Here is a 14,669-nt window from a genome sequence, read left to right as displayed (position 1 = left end):
TCAGGACCAGGGAATTCTCCACACCAGCCCGCCCCCTGTCCCCGCAAAACAGTACTTCTGTCTTGTCTGGGAAGCCTTACCTTTTTATTTCATTTTTTTAAAGAACTGGGACAGGAAAGTGACAAAGATCAGATGTTGCGCTGTAAACGTCTATATCAAAACAAGCAACTGCAACTAACCCAGCATTCGTAGAAATGTAGGGACAGCAGGGGAACGCTTCCTGCTCAGCATTAAAATTGCTTGAACATAAAGCTCATATTTAATGAGTGCATCAGGTCTGCTCCATCGAGAAATTGAAACTTTTGTACCAGCGTGTCATCAGCTAATGACCTCATGAGCAGATGGGTCCATTTCATCCATCAATTTACTAGGCAGGCTTCACAGGCAGAAGTTAACAGAATATTGTATTCCAGCCCGCCTTAAACACTGTTTTAAATGCAGGAGACAAAGAAAACTAAAACCAGAGTTAACATCCCCCCGCCCATTGCTCATCTTATTCTAGGAAGTGAAAAGCAAAATCTGGGCCGAGTCTAGAATGGTTAGGTAGCTTTAACAGCACCACTCCTAAAATTAAAAGATCTTAGCATTCAAATATATTGCTCCAGCTGCTTGATGGTCTGCATTGTGTCTCCTCTGGAGTGGTGATCTAAAAGGACATACAAACTGCAGAAGTAGCTGGCCAGAATTAAAGTAAAGGGGCCCCTGACCATTAGGTCCAATCGTGACCGACTCTGGGGTTGCGGCGCTCATCTCGCTCTACTGGCCGAGGGAGCCAGCGTACAGCTTCCGGGTCATGTGGCCAGCATGACTAAGCCGCTTCTGGCGGACCAGAGCAGCTCATGGAAATGCCGCTTACCTTCCCTCCGGAGCAGTACCTATTTATCTACTTGCACTTTGACGTGCTTTCAAACTACTAGGTTGGCAGGAGCAGGGACTGAGCAACGGGAGCTCACCCCGCCGCGGGGATTCAAACCGCCGACCTTCTGATCGGCAAGTCCTAGGCTCTGTGGTTTAACCCACAGCACCACCTGCGTCGCTGGCCAGAATTAGATGTTTCCAATACTAAATGGCTGCAGAGGCTGCAGGTCTGGCCCAGAGCCAACGAGGACTTGGAAAAGGATAACCTTCTCTTCGCAGAGAGCGGAGCCCTGCATTACATATAGTTCCGTGATTCTTTTTGCAGACATTTTCTTGGAAAAACCCAGCTGCTGAAGCTGCAATTTGAAGGTGAGAAAGGGTCTTTGTAACTGTTATCCCTCAACTTGTTTTCCCGCCAAAAACTGGGCTCTCCAAGCAACTTCAAACACAGCAACAGAAGTGACATGGGTACCTGTATCACTTTTGCTGGAGTGGTAAATGCAACTTTTTGCTGGAAAGGGGTTTGAGGGGAAAGGGTGAAGAAGCCCCTCTCCCCTATATCAGCCTACTGTTTCAAACTGTGTTAATATTTTTTTTTAAAAAAACCCAGAAACTTAGTTCTGCTACAAGGTGTTGATCAAGCCAGTATCTCGCTTTCAATCTGTCCCTTTGGAAACATGTCTAATTATTTCAAGTAAAGAAAAAACTGCATGGTTAAAATTTGTTTCCTAGCTGTAAATGTTTGACATAACCTTGAACACAATTTGTGTTTGCATCCAGCATGTTTCTCTAGCTGGTACAACCAGTGTAATGCTCTTGGGTATGCAACTGGAAGAAATACTTAGCTTTTTGAAAGTTCTTCAGGGCCTTTGAAGACTTAAGAAAATGAACAAACCTCAAATTGGACAACAGATCTCCCCCTTCGCACAATGCCTGCTTCAGTTCCAACATAACATCAGTGAAATATCCCACCCCCTATTTCCAACCTAGCAAGTCCAGGAGTTGCAGTTCCACAAGTTAAGAACTTCTCTGCACTCTCACACAACTTTTTCTAGCTTGTCATGGAGAAGGGCCATTATAGTTAAACCAGATCATATCTTTTCAGTGTCTGGTGAGCCCACTAGAGTCCCACAGCTATGTATGGAATCACACCAATCATAGATGATCATTAAAACCAGAGTTGAGGTTCAGTGCTTCTAAACGGGAGAATCCAATCACTTTGTTTAAACATTGTTGTTTTATCCACTTTGTCAAGGAATCTAATTTAATATAAATTAGGTTTATGTTTTCAGAATGGCATGGGAAATTTGCATTATTTAAGAGGACATCTCCTGCTTTTATTTATTTATGTTAAAAATTCCCCTTGCTATTTGCTTTTAATTCACTGCCTGCTCTTAAAATAATAATAATTTTTTTTGATACCCTGGGGGCAAGTTGACTGCATTCTTAAGCTGCAAACCTTAGGGACTGCCTTTTGGTCTATGAGCAATCATAATCTCTGCGGTTAACCTACGGCAGTCTTTTGATAATGCCTCCTGTGTATCAAGTGTGATGGGGGAGGGCACAAAGGGAGGTATTCTGTACTCCTGTTCCCCATCATTCCCCTGAAGATCTGCCAAAGGCAGTATCCTTCAAACTCCTCTTTATTTTTATTTTTCAAGTGCAGGCCGCTCGGTTGCCAAGGATACGCTTCTTCTTTTTCTTCTTTGCAATATGTTTCTCCTCTCCCATTTAAATACATTTCTAACCATTAAAAAACACACAACTGTTCAAAATGTTATAAGCCAGACCAAGAAGCTAAAGGACCAAGGTATAATATGCATTTAAATATAATGTAAAATGATTGAAGGCTCAACAGAGGCGCTAGGAAGGTTTCCCAGTGCTCTGCCTGGACTTAGATTCAGGGTAAACTAGCAAACCACTGTTTAAGCAAAATGGATTTGGGTGCTCTTCCCACTCGCAATATAAATGTTTCCTGGAAACTGACAAATATATTAATAGAGATAAGGACATTCTTATAGCATTCATGCTGAAATGTATTACTCTGAAGCAAATGGGACAGTATCAGGGCTTGCTTCGAGGACTGAAGCATGAAATTAATAAAATCTGGCACCAATCTTAATTTACATTGTGCATACTTAAAATTAATCCAGAATATAGATGCAACTGGGCATAGGACTCAAATTACAGGTTTGGAGAGAACTCTATAGCACAAGGGGTCATAAAAAGAAATCTCCTGAATAAAACTGGAGCAATATGCAGGTAATTATTCCCAAATTAAATCCTACCCCCGCCCCCGAAATGACATATAGTGATTGCATTTGCAAGTTGAGCACACAACCTGCTCATACAGCAGGCTAAAATTGGGAGAGTTTATTTCCTCTTGGTTACAGCTCATGGTTTGTTTGGAGAGAAACAAACCACAAACCTGGATTCAGATCCCAAAACACGAATTAACTCCTGGTAGTGAGGAAGGAGCAAAGCGCCCATGATTTTAGACCTGTGCAGCAGCACACTGTGTTTTCACCTTTAAACCATAGTTTAGCGTAATTATGGTTTACAGCAGCGAAGGAGAACCTCGGCCTTCAAGCCAAATTAGTTCCAGCAGGAGGCCTAATTTGGCTTGCAAGACCTTTCACCCAAACCATGTCCACCTGCACTATACCTGACAGCATGTGTGATGTCAGATAAAGATGTGACTGCAAAGGAACAATTAGGAGCCCTATTGCGTGCTCCCAATTGCTCCTTAGCAGCTGATTGGTGCTGACAGCAAGCCCTGATTACACACTGCATACATAAATACGGCATGTATATAAAGCCAACTGGGAACTCCATGCTTACAGTCAACCCCAAGTATTCAAAGCACATCATATATATGAAGGGCTTGGAATCCCATAAGGCAGGGCTAGGGCTGGCCTATATGGTGCCCTATAGAAGTTCCTGGCCTGCCAACCTAGCAGTTCAAAAGCACGTTGAAGTGCAAGTAGATAAATAGGTACCACTCTGGCGGGAAGGTAAACGGCGTTTCCATGCGCTGCTCTGGTTTCGCCAGAAGCGGCTTAGTCATGCTGGCCACATGACCTGGAAGCTGTACACTGGCTCCCTCGGCCAGTAAAGTGAGATGAGTGCTGCAACCCCAGAGTCGTTCGCGACTGGACTTAACTGTCAGGGGTCCTTTACCTTTTGAGAAGTTGCTGGACTACAACTCCCAGCATCCCTGACCACTGCTCATGCTGGTTGGGGCTGGTGGAGTCCAACAACATCCGGAGGGCACCATTCTGACTCCACCTGCTGTGAGTTGGTATTACTACCATCCGTATTGCAAATAGGGAGAGAGTGGCTTGCTTGTCTGGAAGCCACCGAGTGAGTTCATGGCCGATGCGAGAACCAGGAACTTGCCAATCTGTAGCTCCTTCTCTGAAACCATTATGCCCCACTAGCTCTCTAGATTTCAACTTGACTTTAAATAAAGCACCACAGCAGCGGGGTTCATATGTGTCTCCAATCCAGAGCTGTGTGTATATTCAGGTGTGTGCACACAAGTATTCTGATTCATAATGAACACGTGTGCAATGCATTCTGAAAGAGCGAGCTTTGTATACGCAATGGAGCATCCATGCCTAAAACCGATCACTGGATCACAGCATCTGAGCACTGACTGCTTTCAAAAACAAGGAATACAGATATTTTACTTCGGGAGGAACGTGGGCCAAATTTTTATTCTGACCCCTAATGGCAACCTCTTTTCTAACATAAAACCTACTGAGGTCTTGCGGTTTCTGTTCTCTTGGAATAAGACAACGAGTAAGACCTTAATTAAAGCACCCATTTAATCAGAGGGATGTAATGAATTATCTGCAACTATCATTAGCTCAGTGTACACGTCTAAATAAGATAATTTTAAGGGTTCCCAAGAAATAGTGAAGAAGACAATTGTATGGTGTGGTGTTTTTTTTAAAAAGAATTAGTAATAATCAAAAATAATAATATTCAGAAGCTACATAAGAAAATTGTGTGGGTCTTTGAGAGTCGCTAGCATTAAGAGCCCTATGGTAACAACATGCTCTTTCCATCACAGTCAATTCATTAATGAAAGAGTCCGGGGGGGGGGGGGGGGAGAGAAATGAGCTAGGAAGCAGGAAAATGCAGACCATCTGCTCTGCCCAGATGCAATAAAAGCATGCTTCTGGCATCTAACACTATTTAATAGCAATGCACAGAGATAAGATCAGTAAATCCTTTGATCAAAGATCAGGTCTCTCACACACAAAATCTTTATGTACCTCTGAACTAAAAGCCAGAATTTAACTAATATATTTTCCCAGACTTTTTTACTTGTACATACACACCCAACCAATGTGTTAAGATTAGGAATTAATCAAATTAATTCTACATGCAATATGTTACTTTACTGAAGTGATACTGCTAGGGTGATTTTTGCCTAGCTTCAGAAAGGAACACACAGGCATACAAACAAACAAACAAACAACTGCCCCAAACAAGTATGGAATAGCTGCCCAAGCATAGGTATAATGAAAGAGGTGAACTTCTTACCTTGAAACTGTGAACCTTTTCATATTTTGGAATGTGTTCGTTTTCTTTCAGAGTTGCTCTTCTGACAAGTGATGTCAGCTGCGAATAAGCAAAGAGTTTAAGAGGTTGCCAGATTGTCACAGATGACTTTTGAAAGCCCAGTCGCATTCCCAAGGCTGCCATCAATAAATCTCTTTGACGGCTCTCCTGTTTGGAGTTGTGAACGGCAGATCTATTAGCTTTTTGCCCTGACCAAGACTCTTTGGATGGCATTTTGGAAGAACTGGCAGGCGAAAACCGAAACCGAGAACCAAAAAGCCCAAACACCAAAAATAAAATAAAAACAAGAACTTTGCACCGATCTCAATTTGAGTTAAAAGCAAAACAAAAGCAGCATTATTATCCTGAAGCCTAAACTGAGCTGAAGAAGGGCATCATTGATGCAGTTACTATTTTACTTTAAAAGAAAAATCTGGTTTGGCTGTGGTTTCTTCTCTCTTGAGGGCTTTTGTTTTTTTAAAAAGCTTTCAAATTCAAGCCTGAAAACTTATGGGTCTGAATGTAAACAAAAGCAGAGTCCCTGTTAACAAAAGAAATCCCAGAATGTCTTCATCCATTTAGAAACCTATGCAGTGAATTCAGAAGAGGCAGTTTTCTAGACTCTTTTCTTCCCTATTCAACCATACGGATGACCATTTTGTATCAAAAGATGCTCACATACTGCATATAATCAGTTTCCAGTTAACAGACACTCTGCTAACCTCAGTCTAGCAAGGAGAGGGAGGAGGGGGCGGGCTTTAGCCGGCAGCAATGAATCTGACTGGTTAGATTTAGACGGCATGCAACCAACTAAGAACCGGCAATAGAATTTAAGCAGCGTGGTGCTCAGGCTCACTCATTCCCCCTCCCACAGGAGACTTTCTTGCTGGCTCAAGAGGGAAAAAAAAATCAGCAGGAAGATAATGAGCAATGAATGAGTCATGCATCATTGCAAAATGGCATCTCTGCCATTTAAAAACTAAGGAGATTGCTCTTCAGTTTTAATGCCTCGAAATGTAGTGCAAGCAGGAAAGGGAGGAAAGCTGTGTATTACATGGATGATTGAGACAGATGAACACTAATCCTATTGCTCATGACTATTCTCACATGCAGGGACATGGGTGGCGCCGTGGGTTAAACCACAGAGCCTAGGACTTGCTGATCAGAAGGTTGGCGGTTTGAATCCCTGCAACGGGGTGAGCTCCCGTTGCTCGGTCCCTGCTCCTGCCAACCTAGCAGTTTGAAAGCACGTCAAAGTGCTAGTAGATAAATAGGTACCGCTCCAGCGGGAAGGTAAACGGCATTTCTGTGCGCTGTTTTGGTTTGCCAGAAGCGGCTTAGTCATGATGGCCACATGATCCGGAAGCTGTACGCCGGCTCCCTCGGCCAATAAAGCAAGATGAGCGCCGCAACCCCAGAGTCGGTCACGACTGGACCTAATGGTCAGGGGTCCCTTTACCTTTATTTTCATATGCACCTCCCTTTACCTTTTTACAACAATTTCACGGTAACACAAAATGCCTTTTCTTTTGTACTTGTCTTCTACTTTGCTCAGCCCCTTTTTTCTTAAAAGGTTGTCACCATCACCTTGCACTCTACCAACATCTTACATCTTGTGTAATGATTCCCTACTGCATCCAAAAGAGTTGGGGCGATGGTACTGAAATGGAATCAGTGGTTGAGCTGGATGCCCCCAACATCCTTTTCCAGGAACTGATGGAACCATGGCAACTGACTGTAAGAATTATACTAGAATGATCAAACTAGCATGAGTGCTGGAGGTTGCTTTGATAGGCCTGGCAAACTGGACAAAGCAGCCATCCTTTGCTGTGGAGGAAGTTCTCTTTAGTTTTCATGTTCCGGAAGGGTCCAATGTTTTGGAAAGGGAGCTCACCTTTGGAGTCCCTCTGCCCTGGTGTGGAATGTGGTATTTCTGTGTGTGAAAGTCAAGATGACACAGGCTGAGAGTGGAATACAGTGGCACTTCGTGTTAAGAACTTAATTTGTTCTGAAGGTCCGTTCTTAACCTGAAACTGTTCTTAACCTGAAGTACCACTCTAGCTAATGGGGCCTCCTGCTGCCGCCATGGAGCGATTTCTGTTCTCATCCTGAAGCAAAGTTCTTAACCCGAGGTACTATTTCTGGGTAAGCGGAGTCTGTGACCTGAAGCGTCTGTAACCCGAGGTACCACTGTACACTGCTCACCAGAAATGGAATAAGTAAGAGAAAAGGTTCTCATGTGAATCAGTAACTGGTTAAGAAACAGGAACTAGAGAGCAGGAATAAGAGGACATTTCTCTCTCTACTGATGGATCAAGAATTAGAATGAGCAGTGAGGGCTTGAAGATACCAAAAATGTTCAGGGATGTTGAAACAGAAAGGAATTGCCAGAAGCTCCTAATCACTGTCTCAAAACTGGGCAAATGGGAGTAGAATGGCAAATGCAATTCAATGTTTTCGTTCTTGTGTTTATTATGCATTTTGTGTGTTTTTTTTATCTTGTATGTTGTAGACCGCCGCAAGATTTACAGCCGAAGAGTGGTATACAAATTTAATAAATGATAAATAATAATAAATGAAATTGACTGGGCCTGATTTTTATACTTCTGTGCTCACTGCAAGAGGCATAAAAGGCATGTACCTGCCAAGTCCATCATATGGCATGCAACATGGTATGGCATGGAACATGCTCTCAAATTTAATGCTACAGCTATATTTACAAAGGAAGGGGTGGGATGATTAACACGTGGAGAAGCATTCAGGTGAACAATAAACTAGCAGCATTTAATTTTTCCTTCCCCGCTACTGGAATGCACTTTCAAGTTTGTGAAACCCATTATATGTTGTATCCAATTCTCGAGGCTACTTTGCATTTTGTACGTAGTAATTGATACCTGAATGCAAAACGCATACAGCCTGTATCAGCTGAGAATGGCATTTTTACATCTCAACTGTTCCTAGCAAAATACTTGGGAAGTAGGAGTCCAAGTCTTTCCCATTCATTACTTCCCCATTATTCTTTAACAAAAGCAGTGACTTGAAGTGTACCTGAGCAACTCTCGTTTCATGTGTGGTGTACAGATTTTGTACTGTGGTTAATTTGGGTTTGAATAAATCTTAGATAGGGCTGCCATATTTCAAAAAGTGAAAATCCAGACACAAAAGTTGTTGAGCTGGTTTTAAAGTTTTTTTCTTTTTTTCAGGAAAATCGCCAAAATATCAACACTTCCGATATAAGCTGCCATATGCCTGGGTTTTCCTAGACATTTTTAATGATTTTTGAAAATCCCACCCGGACGGTATTTTCAATGGACGAATCCTGGTTAGGTCCAGGAAATTCCGGACATATAGTAGTTTGTATTAGGTGTTAACTTTGAGACAACGCAGATGTGTTGTGGCAAGAATCCTCTTAGAAAGACTTTTGCATGAGAGTTGGGGGAATATTTTTTTTAGAGAACGTTTGCTATCTGTGGCTTTGATAGTTACTTGTATTAAAGCAGTAGTTTTCTCTTTTTAAATCTAATGTCTTGTTAATCAGTGCGTGCTTTATTTCATTTTTAAAGAAGTTATTATATCCTGTAGCCCTAGTGAAGAGGTTTCATTTCACATCTGAGTGGGGAATATTTGGTCACAGGAAAGAAAAAAGGCTGACAGGACAAGCTATTTATGCAGGCTTCCTCAACCTTGGCCCTCCAGATGTTTTTGGCCTACAACTCCCATGATCCCTAGCTAGCAGGACCAGTGGTCAGGGATGATGGGAACTGTAGTCTCAAAACATCTGGCGGGCCGAGGTTGAGGAAGTCTGGTATTTATGCCAAAATAGGTGGTGGTGGTGGTGGAATAGCTATGAAAGAAGCCTGTCTTCCTGGATCATCATAATCTCCACATAAAATAAATTTTAAAAATGCCACTTGTGCTACAAACTTCCATCAAGCAGCTGTCCCTATGGATCTATTTCTAAGGCAAGGGGATTGAAAAAGACACTCATGGAGAATAAGGCATGGCTTTGTTTACAGTGGTAAAGCAATGGGTTGTATCCAAGTAAGTTATACTCAAAAGTAGACCCACTGGAAATAATAGGAATAAGTTAGGAACAAGTAACATAACTCCATTGATTTCTCTGGTTCCCTGAAGCTGCATTGACTGTCTAGGAAAATAAAGTATTTTCCAGTTCAATTACCAGCAGAAATAAGCAAGCCACCAACTTTGCACTTATATAATTAAGACTGCACCTTCCAAGATCCTTGAAACATCATAAATAATTGTAAGTATTAACATAAATCATTTTGATATTTTTCTTTCCTCCCATGGCACAGAGCATGTTTATATTTTGACGTGCTTATTTCCTAGTTGTCAGTTTCCCTTTCCCCTATATTTCTTAAAACCTGATTTATTTTCAATTACACTTTAGGGTCACATTAGCAGAAAATGATTTCTGGATCCCGGAAAATTAAATCTAGAGAACGCCAATAAAAAGCAGAACAAAAAAAAGGTCACCCCTTCACAGCTATGATTATGAAAAAGAGATTTTAATCAGAAAAGGTAGTTTTAAACTAATGAATTTCCATTCTCATGTGCCTTTCCTCTACAGAAACCTATGGAACAATGTTACAAAGCTTACATAAATTAGTGCTACCTTGATCATCTGCGGGATTTTTTTTAAAAAACAAAAAAAAACCAAACAAACCCCAAAACAGTCATGCAGACTTAGAAATCACCCACACCTAAATCATGCACATTATTTATGAAGTTATATATTACCCTGGCAAATAACACACCCCAACCAATATAAGATTCAAGTTGTTTTGTATATTCAGTACAAAATTGTCCTGGAGAAAGCACTGGGCTACACTTCATATTTGAATATATGGTCTAATCCTACACAGCTGAATTGCCTGTGGACAAGATAGACCAGGACAAAGTGTTGCCTGAATGCCACAAAACCTTATTACACTGTTGTAATGATTATTTTGTTCATATTATTCTGTCTATTATGCTTTTTATTATGTTTTTATTACTGATGCTCCATAATATGTTTTCTTAATGTTGTACATTGCCCAGGGATCTTTTGATAAAGGGTGTTATACAAACTGAATTGTTGTTGTTGTTAGTAAAATGTCTGTGGTCAATTGCTTCACGTGTACTTCTATATTTCCTGATGAGACATTGATATTCAATTGCATTCTCAACTTATGTTTACAAACTCTCTTGAAGTTGGTCCAGAAAACAACTGACCTGCCTGGGAGTTAGGTTACAAGGTTTGAACAGAGTTTGGAATGAATGCAAAATAAGATGACTTTATAGCAGTTCAGAACTATAATTTATTGGGTTGTTTCTATTTCTATTGTGTATTTTGTGTTTTTATATTGTGGTTTTCTGTTGTGGCCCCCCTCAGGCCTGCGGGTACAGGGAGGTATATAAATTTAATAAATAATAATAATAATAATAAGTCAGAGATATCATGTGGACTTAGGAACTCCAACAAAATAAAGAGCACGGGAAGAACACTGGTATATGTGTAAATGTGAAATGGGGTGCCCTTTTTTGTGGAAACTATGGGAAAGGGAAATGGGAGATGCTTATGGGCCTACAAAATAGTTGCATCTAGTCAGATGCAGTAGTTAGTGGTTTGTGCAGGAATCTGCATAGCAATTCAGCCTTGGCCAAAAGCCATTCTGGAAAATCAAACTTTAATTCAAAATTGATTTTTGAAATCCAGCTGCTGTTAAGTAAAACTGCAAATTTAAGACAATCTTCGTGAATTTTCAGAAAGCCCAGAAATGCCACAGTGATATATCTCAACACTATTATATATTTACTCATATGGTTCTTGATTCCCACACATATAATTTTGTGGATGTCCAGCAAGCAATACATTAGCCCTTTCTGTGAAAACATCATACCTCCAGCCATAATATTTTGTTGTCTCCACAGGCATGTGAATGAACTTGATCCTCATGGATGTGAAAGTTAAAAATCTTATCGGACGTATTAATTTAGCAGTTCTTCAGTTCATGTAGCTGATTCAGCTCTGAAGGAATTTGGTGTATTTTGCTACTACAAACATCATTTGTTGCAGATTTAATTGGATGCAAGTTATCCAAACTAGCTGTTCAGAAACTGTAAATGAAAACTGCAGACTGGCCAAAGCGTTTCAAAGTGGCCATTCACCTATCACTAACTAAAATCTCTGCCCAAATAATTTAACACTTTGTCTACTGGAAAATAATTGCAAACCACAATGATACAAATTTTGCTAAAGTCATTCAGTGAAAGATTACACTAGTACTTGGTTAAAATGATTTTGCTGTTGAGCCACTGCTGTTCTAGTGAGTTCACAAAGCTACTTAGCATTTTAAGCTAGAGATGTCCTTTTATTTCTAGGTAAAAGCACTTTGGAAGCATCCATTCTCAGCGTTGTGTGAAATTGAGTCGCTAAACTATCATCTTCATCCTACAATGACATGACCTAGCCTTGCCAATAGCTATTCCTTTGAAACAATACCTCAAATTGGCAAGAAATCACACAGTGAAATGAAGGATTTTGCCCAATCGTTCTTTTTATAAATAGCAACAGGACAATGAGACAGCGTCAAAGTCCACAACAGCCTTCAAAAGTTAGATCAACGTCCCTCATTAATGTCAGGGTCCTTCTTCACAAATTCGCCTCTAGTTCCTGGATGCAGCAAGGAATTGCATGGTCTATTAATAAGAAACAGTCATGTCCTAGACTCATGATCCATATGGGTGAAACTGTTTCTGCGGATGATCATTTCCGCCCTGCAATAATCCTGAGACAATGTGGGGGCCTATGTAATGTGTGGGCAGACTCTCACATATTCTCATTACTTACTCACTGCAAGGATGAAAACAACTGACTGCAAAGGAGATTTGACAAGTTACCTATGGCTGATGTATCCCCCTACTATTCAATGTATAAAGGTAAAGGGACCCCTGACTGTTAAGTCCAGTTGTGGATGACTCTGGGGTTGCGGCGCTCATCTCGCTTTATTGGCCAAGGGAGCTGGCGTACAGCTTCCGGGTCATGTGGCAAGCATGACTAAGCTGTTTCTGGCAAACTAGAAATGCAGTTTACCTTCCCGCCAGAGCGGTACCTATTTATCTACTTGCACTGGCGTGCTTTCGAACTGCTAGGTTGGCAGGAGCTGGGACCGAGCAACGGGAGCTCACTCCGTCGCGGGGATTTGAACAGCTGACCTTCTGATCGGCAAGTCCTAAGCTCTGTGGTTTAGACCACAGCGCCAACGTATATCAGAGGCTAAATCACTGTGTTGGTCTTTTCTCCTGTGGCTTTGTGTTAAGTTTATTATTGTCCTTTGCTTTCTATTTGTTTTGTCCAGTCATTACCTTACAATAATGGTATATGGCTAATTGAGCATACATTGTTCTGGGTCTGTGACTGTATAATAAATGATGTTATTTTATTTGACCGTATATCGTCAAATACTACAACAAGAACATGCTTGCAAATTGCCATTTATATAGGCCAGAATACACACACACTTGCAACCCCCACAGTGCTTACACTGTACTTTCTTTGGCAAAACCCAACTGTGTCATTGCTGGGGATTCTTTAGAAAGGCGTTACTAATGGAATTTATTATTTTTGAATGATAGCAACAACAGAATTAGAAGGCACAATACATCTTGTATATTTGTAACGATCTTCTGTTCCATTTCAGAGCCTGGGCTGTATTTTTATTTATAATAGCCTTTTTCATGTTTTTGGTTGTTGTAATAATTTTAATATGAGAAAAAAATGTATTTGAAATATCCTTCTAGAGCACCAGGAAACAGTGCTCTTCAGAAACATTTTAAGTATATATACACAGCAAATAGTCATGATATTTCTGGAGAGTAAAAAATATAGTTTATCACGATTGTACCGAAGGCCACAATGCCAAAATATCTAAAGCCCAGGAACAAGTAAGAGTCCAGCTTTTTTTTTAAAAAAAAATATTATTATTATTATTATTATTACAACAACAACAACAACTCAAAATTCACAAAACTCAAAACAGCCTCTTCTGTATTTTATATTTAGACTGTTGCATTAATTTTCCTGTTACCATGAAGCTGGGTTCTGTGTTGTGAGCAACATATAGGGGTCTAGCAGGATGTTAGTGGCTTTAGATCAGTGGTTCCCAACCTTTTCTTGGCCATGCCCCACCTAAGCATCTCTAAAATCCTGATCTGCCCCCCCCATGACATATAATTCTAATTATTCAAAAAGTGAACTCCTATTCATGTGGAAGCCTAAAAGGCCATTCACTGTTAATAACTCATTCTTGAATTGCCTCCCTTAAAAATCAAATTGCCCCCCTGTGGGGTGTGTGCCCCACGATGGGAACCACGGCTTTAGATCAATAATGAACAAGCCAAAGCAGTGCATTGGATGGATTCTGTTTGTTAGCCAAAGTGGGGCAAGTACAAGGAGTCCCTATTCCTTGAAGCAGGAATAGCCCCAAAGATGCCTCACTCAGTTCCTTGGATGCCAAAAATGCTACAGATAATGCCTGCTAAACATGAAACTAATGTCTCAAGCTTACCATCTATGGGGAGAAGGAGAGCTCCATTGTGACTGACAGGCCAGGCTTTTCCAATCCCAGAGCTTTGGGGAAGGAAAGTGAATCCCTTTTACTTCTCTCTCCTGCTCCCACATAAACCTTAAAAGGTGCCAAGCACAAAACAGCCCTAGACCAGTCTGTCTGCAATCTGGCTGGGTACTTACCTAAGAGGGAAATGCTTCTTGTGTCTGATTTAGTTTCAGATCGATTGCCCATAAAACACCAGGAAGGATTAAATAATTCCTTGTTTACCCATCACAAAACTGTAAAAGCTGGTCTTGTGGAAACCACTCTAGTCAGCCTTCTGAAATTGGGCAAGATTAAAATCCTAAAAAGGGGCAGACATGTTTCTAAATTTCATCCAATTCTGCCCCAAAATTTTAAAAGTTATAGACTATTTTTTAATTCAAAAACTTTTAAAATGTGCACACACAAAATCCTAAAACCATTTGCCAGTAGTTTGGCAGAGCCAATCCACTCTGGAGGTACTACCAATGCCTGTAAATTTATTCTGCTTTGTTCAAAAGGGGTGGGGTGGAGGTAGAGATTCTTTTTTTTCTCCATTGTGAATGACTTTCCCTGTGAAGTGAATTAGAACTCTGAACAAGAGTTGAAGTCTCCAAACTGGGTTGTTTTCCAAAGCACCAATTC

The 14,669-nt window shown here is 40.8% G+C and overlaps 1 protein-coding gene and 1 long non-coding RNA gene across 5 annotated transcripts in view; one reads left to right on the top strand and one right to left on the bottom strand.

Moving 5' to 3' along the window:
- LOC310833255 overlaps positions 1-14,669 on the top strand; it is a 199,036-nt gene that overhangs the window by 93,752 nt on the left and 90,615 nt on the right. The window lies entirely within an intron of this gene.
- Positions 1-14,669, bottom strand: part of CHN1 (chimerin 1) — a 109,602-nt gene that overhangs the window by 25,432 nt on the left and 69,501 nt on the right. For all 4 annotated transcript variants that reach the window (XM_083711453.1, XM_083711455.1, XM_083711454.1 and 1 more), the window contains one exon: positions 5,413-5,490. In XM_083711453.1, coding sequence (XP_083567579.1) covers positions 5,413-5,490 — 78 coding nt within the window. The remainder of the gene's footprint in view (positions 1-5,412; positions 5,491-14,669) is intronic.

The sequence above is a fragment of the Podarcis gaigeae genome (genome assembly GCF_964106915.1).
Source record: "Podarcis gaigeae genome assembly, chromosome: 1".
Classification (NCBI taxonomy): Eukaryota; Metazoa; Chordata; class Lepidosauria; order Squamata; family Lacertidae; genus Podarcis; species Podarcis gaigeae.
This window is presented reverse-complemented; position numbering and strand designations above follow the sequence as displayed.